Here is a 16295-nt window from a genome sequence, read left to right on the forward strand (position 1 = left end):
TATTAGTGTACGCTTTCTGCTTGTTGACAGGCACTTTTTCAACCGCAGCAGCCGTCAATGGTAACGGTAACTTCGGTTCAAAAATGAAAAAAGCAGACGAAGAGTAAAAAACCAAAAGTAAAGTTACAAAGAAAGTGCGGAGCGGAAAATGAAAAATTACGAGTACAAAGAAAAATTCTGGAAAATTCTTATCGACGACTTTGATGCTGGTGTTTGAAAATGCAGCGCGAACTTTGGCTATCTGTTATGCGTGGGGCATCAGAGCAAAGGTACGAGTACATACAGCACTGCGTTGGGTCGCTGTGTTGGTGTTTCAAAAAATAATTACCGTTAGTTGGGGAAAAATTATGCGCAAGTGTAAGTAATTTTCAAATTAAGGCGATTATGCTGACAAACGATCGACAGAGTTCGCAAGTGCTTAATGAATTTTACACTTTTCGCGTTAACTGCTCGGAAAATTATACCCACACGCACTTAACTCACACCAAGTAGATGAAAGGGATTAAAAAAAATTACCTTATACGAGTATCTAAGTATCTTAGTTAAATTTGAAAAGGGTATGGCGGAAATTGCTTTATTTCGATTTTTCTTTTTGACGTGGGATATTCCTACTGAAGTCTACGCAGCCAAAAGCGATATTCTCTGCTAAATGTTTTAGGGTTGCCATGCATTGAAAAATTAAGAAATTAATTTAAAAAATTAATTGAAATTTGGATACTCATGCTAAGGTTCTATTAAACCTTTAAGTATTATTCGAAATTTTTTTAGGGTTGCCATACATAACAAAATTAGAAACTTACCTTACAAAAAAAACAGAAATATTTATACCAAGATTCTATTATGATTTTTTTTAGGGTTGCCATACATCATAAAATTTTAAAGTTAATTTACAAAAAACAAAACACAAATATATGATATTTGTACTAAGGCCCTTTGAAAGACTATAATTTTAATACCAAAAATTTCTGAAGTTGCCACATTTTAAAAAATTTAAAAAATTTTCTACAAAAAACAATATTTAGTACTATGGGCGTGCCTCGCTATCGTATATACGAATATACAGTGTGGTTTGAAGAACACAGAAATTGTATTACTATAGGATTGCCATCTTACCCAATTTTTGTATTAAATTAATTGAAAAATCTTTAAATACAACTAAATTTGGTAAATCACATTACAAATAAAAAAATATATAAAAATAAATAATCTGGGGTTGCCATATATTTGAGGAATACTTATTAATTAATTTCAATAATTTTTAAATACAACTAAATTTAGAAAGTTACTTCATAAATAGAAAAATATAAAAAAAATAATTAGTCGAGGGTTGCCATATATTTGCAGAATATTTAATACTTGTATATAGTATTGAACTTAAAAAAAAAATACATAGATATAATTAGAAATGAAAAAGAAACGAAACGTATTTTGTAAAATAGATTTTAAGCAGAGTTGCCAGCTGATGTGCATTTGTAACTCCGATCTAAATCTTCCAACTTAACCAAATGCGGCTTTCTGTCAGTCATGTAACCAAAAAAAACTGTTAATTGTGAAAAATAACCAAAAATCATTCTTAAAAATTATTTAGTTTTTAATAACGTTGGCCGTCCTCCGAAAAATTGCATTGTAATTCTTATTTAACCCTCACATTACTTTTTTAACAGCAACACAGCATTTTGGGATGTATATTTTCACGCAATCCTAATTTGGCTCATCGTAAATTTGCATTAACTTAACCAAAACAAAACTCGCATTAACTCGTTGCCTCCCTTCCACCCTTCAAACTAACTGCCTCAATAAAACAATAAGCAACACAAATTTTCAAGCCAACAATAACAAAAACTAGTTACCCAAAAATTCATGCTGGTCTACTGAATATTTTATTATCCCTTTACGTGCGTGGCAGCGAAACTGGCAACAACAATTAGCTGCAACTTTAATTATAGTGGGCACAAAGTGGCATGTGAAATTTCCCTTCCAAAATATGTGTAGCAGCAGTAATAACAACAAAAACAGCACCAAAGCAATGCAAAGTTTTTAATGACCCACAATGCATAAAAATGTATGGCAAGTGCACCGTAAAGTATATTTGATAGCTACATACTCTGGAATTTTGTGGTTAGTACTCTCTTCTTTTCTGATCAAAAGTGGAATGGGGTGTTGGAAAAATTTCACTGGGCAACTAAAAAAGCTATAAACCTAAAATTAGTATTAATTAGCTGTGGAAAGCCATTTTGTCAAAAGTATGCCATTATTCAGTTGAAGCATGAGCTCAGCAAGTTTAGATGCTCTTAGTTCAGATAAGCTCATGTTGGCTTAATAGTAATAATACCATAATATTATCGTCAACCAGGAACATTATAGAGTTACGATTAATGACTTTTTCGTTCGTGAATTTAAAAGATATTGATGTTGTTGATCTTCAAATCCAACAACAGTGCACATCACAAATATATCTTTATCTAGAGTCATGGGCCTGTAGCACAATCTCCAAGGCCATGCGATTTAACACAGCTGGACTATTTTTGTGAGTTTTGACGCTTTGGAAGGAATATCCGCCTTAACGAAGTCTATTTACAAGCTCTAAGCCACATTTAAGTGTTGTTAAACTTATTTTTAGAATTTAATATAATACGCCTATACTTTACCGGAAACTCTTTAGAGATCAAAAGTCATGTTTTTGGAGCGCTTGGAGGTCAACTAATTCCAGTTTTATAAATAAATGATTTTGTTTTAGTTTGAAATCTAAAATCTGAAAAATTATCTACCAAATTCTATGACGCGAAAACCTTTTCGGTATACTATATGCTTTGTGACAAAAAATCACCCGGAAATAGAAATTAAATTACCCGGTTAAATGATACTAAAAGAATATATATTTTGCTTAGTTGGTAGGACTATCCATAATTACTATGACAAATATGAGCGTGATGTGGCAACTAGTTTGTTTATAGCAGCTGCTTAAGTCGATACACCTCAGTAATGCGTTGCAATTATAAAGGGTGATTTTTTAAGAGCTTGATAACTTTTAAAAAAAAAAACGCATAAAATTTGCAAAATCTCATCGGTTCTTTATTTGAAACGTTAGATTGGTTCATGACATTTACTTTTTGAAGATAATTTCATTTAAATGTTGACCGTGGCTGCGTCTTAGGTGGTCCATTCGGAAAGTCCAATTTTGGGCAACTTTTTCGAGCATTTCGGCCGGAATAGCCCGAATTTCTTCGGAAATGTTGTCTTCCAAAGCTGGAATAGTTGCTGGCTTATTTCTGTAGACTTTAGACTTGACGTAGCCCCACAAAAAATAGTCTAAAGGCGTTAAATCGCATGATCTTGGTGGCCAACTTACGGGTCCATTTCTTGAGATGAATTGTTGTCCGAAGTTTTCCCTCAAAATGGCCATAGAATCGCGAGCTGTGTGGCATGTAGCGCCATCTTGTTGAAACCACATGTCAACCAAGTTCAGTTCTTCCATTTTTGGCAACAAAAAGTTTGTTAGCATCGAACGATAGCGATCGCCATTCACCGTAACGTTGCGTCCAACAGCATCTTTGAAAAAATACGGTCCAATGATTCCACCAGCGTACAAACCACACCAAACAGTGCATTTTTCGGGATGCATGGGCAGTTCTTGAACGGCTTCTGGTTGCTCTTCACCCCAAATGCGGCAATTTTGCTTATTTACGTAGCCATTCAACCAGAAATGAGCCTCATCGCTGAACAAAATTTGTCGGACGTAAAGCGCGAAACACATTTCGAACCGAACACTGATTTTGGTAATAAAATTCAATGATTTGCAAGCGTTGCTCGTTAGTAAGTCTATTCATGATGAAATGTCAAAGCATACTGAGCATCTTTCTCTTTGACACCATGTCTGAAATCCCACGTGATCTGTCAAATACTAATGCATGAAAATCCTAACCTCAAAAAAATCACCCGTTACAATGGATAAAAATATCGAACAATGAATTTGTTTCAAATTTTGTACTTTTAACCAAAATCGTATTCAGAATCGTTACGAATGTTGAAAAGGCTTACGGTGATTCAGTTTTATCAAAAACACAAACCTACAAGTGGTACTAAGGCTTCACAGACAGTCGAAAGATCGTTGAAGACATGTCTCGTTCTGGACGACCTTCGACCTCTTCAGCTGATGAAAATGTTAAAAAAGTAAAAGATATGTTTCTTAAAAGTTATAAGTCAACTATAAGAGAGGTGGCAAGAGAGTTCAATAGCTCTTACGAGTTCGTCCGAATTATTTTGTGGATATTTTCGGTATGAAACTCGTTCTTGCTCAACTTATCTCATTCAAGCTTATTTATTATTTTTTTAAGAGTTTAATTGCAACCGAATTTAAAGCCAAAAGCGCAAAGATTGTTCCTCAAACTGAATTTCCTGCTCCGTGAAACCCATTTTCAGTCGATAGAAAAGATAAAATAGAATTCGCTGAAGTGCTTAAAACTGGTGGGGATTACTTTGAAAGCGACAAAATAAATATTGATGAATAATTAAATATTTTGCGTTTTATTTACAATTTTCGGATACTTTTTTGTCACAATGTAATTAGGTCTTTTATGGCATGAATACATTTAGCGCTTTCAGAAGTGTTTTTATGAGTCATCCTCAATACAATATTGAAATTTTTAACAGATTTCAGTACTTTCTCATTATGAAATCTTCACGCTTTAATTCACTGTATTTTATTTAATAAGGAAATCACGGTTTAGTTTTCCCACTGAGAAAGAATAGCATAATACATACATATTTAAGTAACAGGGCTCACGTTGCCCATTCATAAATTCAATATTCATACGGAAATAAAGTATTTTCACACATCTTTCGATTTTTTCTGTGTAACATACATAAGTAGCTGGATGTGTGAATAAATATTCGAAACTTAGTAACTCATAGAGACAAAAAAATTATCTTGCCTACACAATTTATGTTCAAACGACTTTCTCTCTCAGCGCATTATGAAAAACTTATGAATATGTGCGCGCTTTTAGTAAAGATATGTGTGTCTGTGTGTGTGACTGAGCACCAAGTCAACGAAATTACTTTGTCGAAATATGTTTACTTACTCCTTACTTAGGCGCCTTACAGGCATTTACTTAAACAGTTCATGCACTTACGAACATTTCACCTAGGCATTCACCTTTGGAGCCACCACACCCTTACTCTGCTATGACTGTTAATAAATACGCGCAACGGATAACCCAGTATTACGCAGCCGGAAGTAATATTAAGTTAATATGCTCGCAAAAAATATGGATGGGTTTGTAGAAGATATTTGTATTTGAGAGTGTGAGCATATAAAAGCAAAAAACATATATAAATAAATAAACTTATACCTCTGCATATAGCATAGATGGAAACAAAATTTATATATTTGAGGAAAAGTTGCATAAATGAATAATAGGGAAACATATCGGAAAATGATATGTGCGCAAATGCATAAAAAATTAGGTTGGGGACCAAAATATATCTTCCTCAACCAAGCAGCAGACTAGCTATTCAACAAATATAATATATACAAAATCATGAATACTTAAGAAAGGAAAGAGAAAGTTAAGAGTAAACACGCGAGCACATATATTTCGACCCTTCCGCTAAAATACTTTATGCTTAAGTTGCCTCATCATCTTCAAAAGAATGTAAGCCATCACGCACTAAATAAGTCACAAAGTTTTTTTGTAAGCAAGCAGGAAGTACATGTATTTACTAATATAACAGGATGTATTTACCTGTAAGAGGATGCTTGGAAAACAAACATAATCGATAAAGGATGTACGCAGCTATTTTCATGACTATAAGTATGGCATAGTGGCGGAAAACAGCACTTTCTACTTAGGAGGATGGAATGTGCTTAAGAATATGAGCTTGAGCATATATGTATAATATATGAACATAAATGTTTACAATATGTTGATCAAATAGTTTAAAATCATAATCCTTACTATAAACATCCATTCATAATGTACTACTTTTAAGGTATTTCAGTCAATATTTTGCGAGATTTGAATTTCAATTTGAAGATTTTTTAAAATAGGGTAAATAATTGAGATCTGGCTATATTTATATATATGTACATACATATATATTATATTTATATATCATTATTATGTGTCCATCGTATGATCATTCCGATTAGGAAAAGCTGATTTGTGTCAAAATCAAGATAAAAACCGATTGGATGATGCAAATGGCTAGTACGAACCATTAATATGATTTGAGACCAAAATGAATGAAATCTTTTAAAAGCCATGTTTAACTTCCAAGTAACAAATACACTTTTAATTAATAAGTAAACATATTTTGCTCCAAATTTTGAATTTTCTCGGTGATCTCTAGTAAAAAACTTTTAATGAAAAAATTCATAATTAAACTGTGTTTTTTTAGTATTCTAAGGATTATACAATTAAGATGAAATATACACTATATACAGAAAGACATTTGCACAAGCTTCTCATAACTAAAATTTTTCACCAGAAAAATTATTTGTCAGAGCCAAAATAAGACTTGGATTCAATAAAATATATTACTACTTAAAGCAGCTTGAGTGTCCCTATCGAGGTGTGTGACCTGGCATTGCCCTAATGAAATAAAACTCCTTCTCTAGTAGCCAAAGCTGATAGCATGTTGTTGTTGTCGGAACGGTTATCTAGTCCCTAGTCTATTTGAGGAAGGACCTCTTGATGCTCTTGGGAGGCAGTTCCGGTACAAACAGGTGACTGTCGGGATAATTTCTACGAAAACTCCCTAGCAGAAACTGCTTAGAGCGAAGTTCATTGTACTCCTTAACTGGGAGCATACGAGCCTGTTCAAATGTTCGATGGGAGGTATCAAGAGACATCCCGTTGTAGTCCGGAGTGCAGTGTTTTGACATACCTGTAGCTTCCTCGTCTATGTTTCACTGCATCCAGGCGACCATTATCGGTGCGGCATAGTTAAGGACCAGGCGGCCGATTGCTTTGTGTGTTGCTCACAACGTTTCTTTGTCTCTTCCCCATGTGCTAGGGGTCAGCGACGGTGTGAAAATGGATGAAAGCGATAGATAACCCCGCTCACTCCTCGTATAACAGTTAAAAACTACTAAAAACGAAATAAACCAACAACCAAATATTCCTCAGACATTATATTTTACCTCCGAGATGGTATAAAAGGGCTTTATTGAAGCCAATGTGAAAACTAGACGATGGGCTTGTCACCGCCACTTTTTGGTGAAATCCCATATCTAGACAAACCGATCTCCATAAAATTGAGTATGTGGCATTCATCTCATATTACCGTGTCACAATGTGAAAATGGGTGAAATCGAACAACAACCACGCCTACTCCCCATATAGCACAATTTTAAATTCCACTTGATTCTTACAGTTACCAGTCCACAATTCAAGAAGCAATTAATATAATGGGATAAACTTTCGCACGAATAATGCCTTTATTGTATGGCACCTTATGACCAAAACATGTTCAAATCCCTTAGGTACCGAATATTGGAACCCCAGTACCAATAGTTGACTTTATATCGAAAATACTCGTCGATGTATGCGGTATATAATTAAAACTCAAGGATATTCCTTCTCTGACAATGGTACGTCTGTATGTCAAAAATGGGTTGAATTGGGGAAATGCTTCCCTGAGCTCCATATACTGCAATACACTTATGTTATGTTACCGATATTAGGAAAGGATTATCAATTCCAATTACTTATCTCACACATTACCGATATTTTCGGTAAAAAGTCAACTACAAGTACTTGGGTCCAAATATTCGGATTGTTTGGATTTGGAAAATTTGTATTAATGTAAAATTTATATCAATTGCTTTTTGATTTGTGTACTGGAAAGGGATGAAATCATATAGTATTTAAACATTTTCTATTCCGGAAGTAGCCGTGGTTGTAGTTCGATTACGCTCAATCACTATATTTATTACGACAAAACTTTACACAAGTAGTAGTAGCTTGTCAAATCGAATCGGGTGAATACTAGTCCTGGATATATGAAGGTATTTCCTCGATTTCGATCCTGGCAGGAGTATAAAATGTTCGATTACACCGGAACTTATCTCTTCCCTACTTATCCACTTATCACCACTTTTTTGGCATCAGATAAAGAAGTAAAGAGGATTACTATCTTTAAGCTTCGGTGTGGTTAGGTAAAAATAGCATAGGTTTCTGTGGTAGCATTACCACATGAAAGAAGTAAAAGGGAAATTTAATAAACCACAGCCAGAATGCATTTCTGTTTCTCATGCCCTCAGAGAAATTTGAACTGACTTAAGTATGCTTTTGACACTAGCTAAAGAAGAACAAACATATATTAAAGCAGTGAGTAACAGGTAGCTTTTGACCTGGCGATAATACCTAAAAACAAAATGCTTAAAAAGCTAGTTTTTTTGTAGAAATTCATCTGCATGGCAACTTAATGATATTTTTACTCCATATGTACCTGTTTTTATAGCAAAAAACCACTGGCATATTCACCCGTAATATATTATGAATATTTTATAACTTTAATTTACACTAGTGTGCCAACTCATCAACAAAGGTTTCATTTCATACCTTTTTCTGCAGGATTTAAAATAATTTATGCGCTAATTATCTGCTTAATTTCACAGAGAATATTTTTTCTAACTAAAGGCGCATGTAACAAAATATCTCAACTGAAATTTCAGAAAATAGCAGTTCATTAATTGAGCACAAGTATAACGGTACGAAAAAGCACTTTTCCGCTTTCGAATCAATGAAAGGGCTCAACTTTTTCGATTGCTCAATGGCGCATAACATTTTTCGTCCGTATCAATAGACTTTTTGTGGGCATTTGAAAGCAAATAAATTTAATTAAATGTTGACTATGATGAATTACAGTTTGCAGCAAACACTAACAAATTGCGAAATGAAATGTAATTTTATATGAAAGTGAAGCGTTGATGAAACGATGAAATGGCAACGCTGGGAGTGACTGAGTTTGTCAGTGAGTGGCGGGAGGAAAAGGAGTAAGGACTGACTGAGCAAATTAATGGCATGAGTTTTGTGAGTGGATTGAAAGACAGCGCTTAGCTTACAAACTCGTATATAGATATTTTCATATATACATTTATATATTATATATGTATATGTACTAAATGTAAGCTAATGCCAAATAGTGGAGAGTGGGTAGAGTGGAATATGATAGCATCATTCCTCTTTCATCATAGCAACTCTTGCACAGCTAAGTGACTTTGAAGATTGCTGTGTGTAGCGAAGTTGGGGTAACTGCTTCCATCCTGCCGGATAACTGTCGGGAACGCTGTGAGCTAGCTAAGAAATATGCTAGTCATTCAGGGCATTCAAAGTGCTTATCCTTTGGTTGGTTTTAAGTTTCACGCGCGCTCATCACATCATTTTACTGCGCAGCGTTTAAGACTTAGCACGCTGGCATTTTCGCATTTACAAATTTACGCATTTCCGTCTTCTTCTTCGTTTACTTTTTCTGCTAAACTATATATTTATTGTTACGCTTTGTTCTTCATTTGCAGCTGATATCAAACTTTTGGCACGCAAACTTTCACACTTTGATCCATTGACGCTGAAGGTGCCGCTCAAGGATGTCGTCTGCTATTTGTCATTGCTGGAAGCTGGACGACCGGAAGATAAGCTTGAATGTGAGTAGTGGCGATAGTTAAAAAAAGGAAGAAATATGCAATGAGCAAGAGTGATTTATAAACACCACCCACCACCAAATCAATCAATGTAATGAGTGGTTACGTAATGGAAAGAGAAAGAAAATGGCGAATAGGGAAATTTTGAAATTGATTAACTTGAGTATCATGAAAGGATTTAGTTAGAAAAATATTACAAGTAGGGCGTGATTTTAATAAGTTTTCCTTTTTCTACAACGCCTGGGTGAAGTTTTTCGAAAAATTAAATTACCGGCCTTAGCGGTAAATAGCTTTTAACTCTACTCACAAATATAGAGTTTAATTAAAGTTGAGTTTTTTAAATTTTTGAAAATATTCATAACAAATAGTCGGCAACAAAAACGATTTTAGAGGTGAAAGGTCCTTTCTGCAAGCTATAGAAAATTGCCACCTGTTTGAAATTTTTATTCAAAAATTATTTTTTATTGAGAAATGCCATACTATGAACATCACAATATCAAAATGAAGGAGCGTAAATGTAAAAATATGCTTATAGAGCTGCCACCCGTTTGAATTTTTTTATTCAAAAATTATTTTGAATTGAAGAACTCGACAATATGAACAACACAATATCCAAATGGAAAAGTTTACATTTAAAATATGTTTAGAGGGTTGCCACCTGTTTAAAGATTTTTATTCAAATGAAATAACTTTGAGAAAACTGACGTAAAACTTAACAGGTTAGAAAACGATTTTTTCCGAAGCCATTCTTAAGCAGGGTTCCCACCTTTTTTAAATATTTTATTTAATGGAAAAAGAAAACGAAATTTTACAATATGAATATCAACACTAGCAGTTTTTAGAAAGATTTTTGTAGAGGGTATTTCGAAAAAAGGTTGCCATATTTAAAAAATTAAAAAAAAATACAAAATTAAAATAATAAAAAAATAAGTTAAACAAAAATTAAATTAAAAATAAAAATTACCATTTGTAAAATAAAAAAAATTCAGACAGACACTGCTCACATATTCGTATTTTTAAATGCAATGCATTATTACCATATCACAGAGTATTATTACATACATAATATAGAATAACTGAAGTGTATAGGAGTTTCTGTAAATTACACCAATTATTTAAAATTTTATTTAGACCGAACTAGTACCAAAATTTCGGGATCCCGAAAATTTTTCCTTCAAAAATTTAGGTAGTACATTCCTGGTGCTACGATTTAATATTATAATCCATCATCAAAATTTTGACTTCCCGAAATTCCGGTATCCCGAATATTTTTCATTAAAAAATCCCGGGAATATTTTTCAAAAAACCATAACATTTGAGAATACCTACTGCATGCATAAAATATATTAATAATTGATCTAAATTTTACAAATTTAATTAAAATTTATTAAAATCCGTAACTGGTCTCGAAATTTCGGGATCGCGAATGTTGTTCTTTCAAAAATCCCGATATGATAATATATTATTATTGCTTCGTTTAAATTAGATAATTTAAATCAAAATTAAACGCAAATAAATTCGCAAAGTGCAGCGAAATTTCGGGATCCCGGTCATTTTTTTCAAGAATATCTAAGGTTTGAGAATAAATACCACATCCTTATTAAAATATTAATTCTTGGTCTAAATTATACAAATAAAATCAAAATTTAAAAAAATCGTGAAGTGGTTCAGAAATGTCGAGATCCCGAAAATTTTTCATTCCAAAATCCCTGCAATGCATTTCTTATTATACGTTTTGATAATATAATATAACTACTTCATTTTTATTAATAATAATTAAATCCCGCACTAATCGCGAACTTGAAGACCCCAATTATTTTTCTTTTGAAAATCCCGAAAACTCAGTAATACATTCCTATTATATAAAATATTAAATAAAATTTTATAATAACTGAATCCCGAACTAGTCCCGAAATTTCGAGATACCGAATTGGTTTCTTCCAAAAATGCCGAACACTCAGTAATACATTCCTAATACATATGTATATGTAATGTTAAATAGAATTTAATAAAAATTAAATCCCGAACTGGTAACGAAATTTCGGGATCCCGAATTTATTTCTTCCAAAAATCACGGAAAGTCGGAAATCAATTCCTAGTGGTATTACTTGTTAATAAAAAAGGTATAACAGGTGAATTCCTCATATACATATGTATGTAAGTACAAACGGCGAAAAGTTAGTCTCGTAGTTATGCAATGATGGATATACACAAAACTTCATTCAATATATTTGCAATATTTCTGGTCTCAATACAAATTGGTATCAGTTTCTTTAGACTTTTCCATGTTAAATTCAATTTTATTGAAGTTCCCGATGCATACCAAGAAAAATCTTTTCCATGCAACATTTATTTATGTCTCAACATAGTTTTGAAAGAAAAATGACTGCAAATTTCGAAACTTTCTTTAAAGAACTAATTTTCACTGCAACAGCGAGTGGAACATAAAACTTAAAATTCCGCATGCACATCAAGTCACTATAACCTAATGGGACAACAAAGAAAACTTTGCGAAGAAAATTTGCTGAAAGACGTGCTAATAAACTAAATGAACGCCTGAATATATGCTACGCTAAATGACATGCAGAGCGAGTAGTAAAATGGAAATTGCAACATATTTTAAGGCGCGCGGATATGTTTTTTTTGTGACAGAAGAGAGTAGAGTAGGAGCTTAAATCAAAGCTGATATATTTTTGTCCTATTTTTTTGCTCTGAAAAAACCATAAAAAATACAGAAATATGCAGACAGAATTGCCATGCACAAAATATCGCAAAAATATAAACATGTGCATATTTCCTTGTTCACACTTTCCCCAATCATGTCTATTTTTACTCGATACAGTACTTTAATGCCTATATTTTATACGGTTTCTTATTTGCTTTCACACACTTAACCCTCCACAGTTATGTTTCGTCTATACGATACCGATGGCAATGGTGTCCTTGATACGGCCGAAATGGATGCGATTGTTAATCAAATGATGGCTGTTGCCGAATATCTTGGCTGGGATGTCAGCGAATTGCGACCGGTAAGTAAGACTTCATTTAGCAGTAAAGATAACCCACACAGACGAACACACTGATATATTTCGACACAAATCATTTGATTTGGAAATCACTTCTTTTCAAGCCATTAAATGCCCAAATATTTTCTCGAGTTCTGTCTTCACCCATCTTCTCGACATTATTTCGTGCTTTCGTTTCTTTTGTATAAATTTGTCGCCGTTTTTGCATTTTTATTTGCTTGTTTATGTGCGTGGCTGGTTGCCATGCATTAAGCCACTCATCACCATCATCATCATCATCGTCAAGTCATTGTTGTCATTACGCCCATTTCATCGTTTCGCTAGCGTCTTTAACTAGGCACCCCAAGCTCGTAAAATGAAATCGTAAAATTTTCCACTGTAAATTCTGCTCGGTAAGTACGCTGCAGGTCGTCTGTTTACTTTCGTGCATTTTGCAGGATAGCAGTTAACAGTGAAAAGACAATAAATGTAATTAAATCTTCTACGACTATCGTATCGTCTTCGGTTTAATGATAACGACGTTGTCGAAATGAGCAAATCGCCTTTTTATTATGCATTTTGTTCCAGCTACTAATTGTTGGTTGAGTTAATGAAGTGCGCTCTTACTGTCAAAGACATTCGTATTCGTATATCGATAAAGGGTGTTTTTTTTTAAGATATACAAACATTCTTAGAGTACTTCGCTACAAACAGATTCACAAATAAAAAAGTTTTCCTTAAAAGAATTTTGACCAATCAGTTTGTATGGCAGCTATATGCTATAGAGGTTCGATATGAACAATTCCTCCGGAATTTATACTGCGACCTCAAAAAATAATCCTTGCCAAATTTCGTGAAGATATCTTGTCATCTAAAAAGTGTTCCATAGAAGAACATGATATTGAGCGCTCAGTTTTTATGGCAGCTATATGCTATGTGAATCCGATAACGGCAGTATTAATAAATGAACGGATTCGTGGCGAGAAGAGAACGTGCGCGAAATTTCGGAACGATATCTCATAAACTAAAGAATTAATTCTCGTTTAAATCGGTTTTATAGGGTCTTCGACGTTTCCTTCCGGCTGTTGCAAACTTCGTGGCAATTTAAATATACATATAGCACGCAGGATATAAAAATTAGTCTCTAGTATAGATTATGTACTACATATAAAAGTCATTATCAGAAAATAGACCTGCCAAATAGCCGCCCAGAGTGTTGGATTTCACTCTTTTAAAACCATTTCTTTACATTTTCTACAATTTATTTGAAAAAATAAAATGCTTTTATACCTCTAAAAACGACACCCTATATCTAAACCTGATACATCTCTTTTGTATGCATGAACTTTCTCAAGTACGCACACACTTAATTATGTGTTCGAATTGAGTTGCAAAATGCTTGGTTCTGCAGTTGACATTAGTTAGATACTTAAAGTATTACCAAAGCCCCCCAGTCCATGCTGTGTTCCTATAGAAATTGTAAGACATACAGCAAGACATATTATTATTGTTAAGCCGAGCAAAGTTTTGTGGCACGTGCATGTTGGAGCAAATGAATGCATATAACTAATTAAGACGAAACAATGCGTGGAGCCGACAGCACTGTGGGGCTACATATGCGGCCAGTTAAAATTCCGAAGATGGCGAATAACATCTATGTAAAGTATTTTTCATTTATTGGAATTAATATTGCACATTTTAATAAAAAATTATTTTTCTCATATACGGTCTAAGGTTATTTCTCGGACATTTTTTATAAAGGTATTAACGGAGTCAAAATTAATCTCGATGGCGGTCTTTCTCTTCCTCTGCTTCCACCGGCGGGTCTGAATCGAAAACCTTCAAAGCTGTAGTGTTCTCCTCGATGTCGTAACATCTGTAATTTATCGTCTTCATGACCTAACTAAGTTCCTCTCAAACTTCCTTATACTCTATTAATGAAGCATTACGAGTAAAAATGCTTTCACCGCTCGGAGGTTCGGTCTTAACATCATCTGCGAGTACTTCGAAAGATTTTTAAATGAACAGGTGTCTCAGAACTTAGAAATTCTCGCCTGCTTTGACTTTATACGCGATTTTTTAATGTCAGGAACTCTCTATGAACTTCAGTTCAGACTTCCTAACTATTCCACTGATTTTCAAGCTAAGGTTGCTGCCATTGAGGTAGCATTAAATTTACTGCTTCGAAGTGCAGGCTTCTTCAGAGACGTGAACATCCACTCTAAAAGCAGGTTGACGATACCAGCCTTGATCTCACTAACCGTGTATACAGAGTTGGTTAAGGAAAACCTAACCTAACCTCAATAGCATCGAGTCACTTGTTATTAAGACTATTATGGGTAGCAGAACGAAATCGAAAGTAATACAATTACTTCAGATGAGCTGGCAAAGAAATATACCCTAGCCCCGTTAACTGTTGAATGGGAACGGTCAATGTTCCCCTCTCCTTATGTGTTCTACTACAGAATATCTAAGCCTTGTAGGTGCTTGGTCAGAGCTTGACCACCATAAGCTCATGCGCTGTCGCCAGATCTTCTTTGACCGAGATCGAGTGAAAGGAATCTGGGCGCTCTCTGCTCTTGTAAGACCAGCTTCTCGAAAGTTCTAAATAGTCATTGCTCTATCGGCGTTGATGCTGTAAGGTTGAGCAGCTTATCCAAGGCCAGTGGCTGAAGCTGTATGAAAGAAGATGAGTTGATTCCACAACTCAGCACTTCTCTCCTGTTTGTCCCGCGTTTGCGAGATCGAGCCTTGTACACTTTCAGATATCCCACCGAACTGGTTAGGATAGAAATTGAACGCAAATTTATATTGCTATGAAGAGCTTTTCTTATTTGTAAAATAGAGTACAGGAGTTCTGTGTTTATGGCATCATGACGATCTACATATAGTAGCGATCTCCTACTGGTATCCTACAAAATTGATCAAACTCCATCTGAAGTTATCGGAAATTCTGTTTCTCTTTTCACTAGAATTCACTAGCCACATTGGAGAGCAAATTTTTGGGTTTTTAGATGATTACATGGAAGGCATTTCAAGGACTAACAGCTTTCTTGCTTGGGTGCTTGCTATCATTCGTATCTTCGGTTTTCAACTTGACTTGGCTTTGAAGTTAATTTCAGCCGTAACTAATTTCAAATGCTCTAAAGCTCGCCCTTTTATAGTCCTCAGCTCACCAGTTCCTTTTAACGTCACTCAATCCTCAATTTTTTTTTTATTTTTCTGTCTTTATTTTATACTCTCTAAAGTGAAAAATCTATTTTAAACCAAGCTCTTTATTCTTAACGGAAATTATATACATGAAAATGTTTAAACTTTTCGATTCCTCATTATCATAAAGCTGAAATTCTACTCGTGACGTACATATATGATATAGTCATAATAGATAACTACTTATATGCATATTTTATGGTAGCGTCTGTCATAAATTTCTGCACATTAATTCGTCATAAAATTGGTGCGGATCACAACCGCGAATCAAATTGAAGAGAATACATGTCAAATAATCATATAAACCATATAACAAATCAAACACGATGTTAATGGGGACTGCAATAAAATTTGATGAGACAAATATGACTTTTGGCGGTCGTAAATTTTGGGACGGAAAACGCTGGCGAATCGATTTATATTTCCAGTAGAAA

At 34.1% G+C, this 16295-nt stretch overlaps 1 protein-coding gene across 3 annotated transcripts in view; it reads left to right on the forward strand.

The window, feature by feature from the left end:
- Window positions 1-16295, forward strand: part of LOC105229131 (diacylglycerol kinase 1) — a 198379-nt gene that overhangs the window by 123976 nt on the left and 58108 nt on the right. For all 3 annotated transcript variants that reach the window (XM_049453422.1, XM_049453424.1, XM_049453423.1), the window contains exons 8-9: window positions 9524-9649; window positions 12551-12675. In XM_049453422.1, the coding sequence (XP_049309379.1) occupies window positions 9524-9649; window positions 12551-12675 (251 nt within the window). The remainder of the gene's footprint in view (window positions 1-9523; window positions 9650-12550; window positions 12676-16295) is intronic.

Source organism: Bactrocera dorsalis, chromosome 3 (assembly GCF_023373825.1).
Source record: "Bactrocera dorsalis isolate Fly_Bdor chromosome 3, ASM2337382v1, whole genome shotgun sequence".
NCBI classification, from domain to species: Eukaryota; Metazoa; Arthropoda; class Insecta; order Diptera; family Tephritidae; genus Bactrocera; species Bactrocera dorsalis.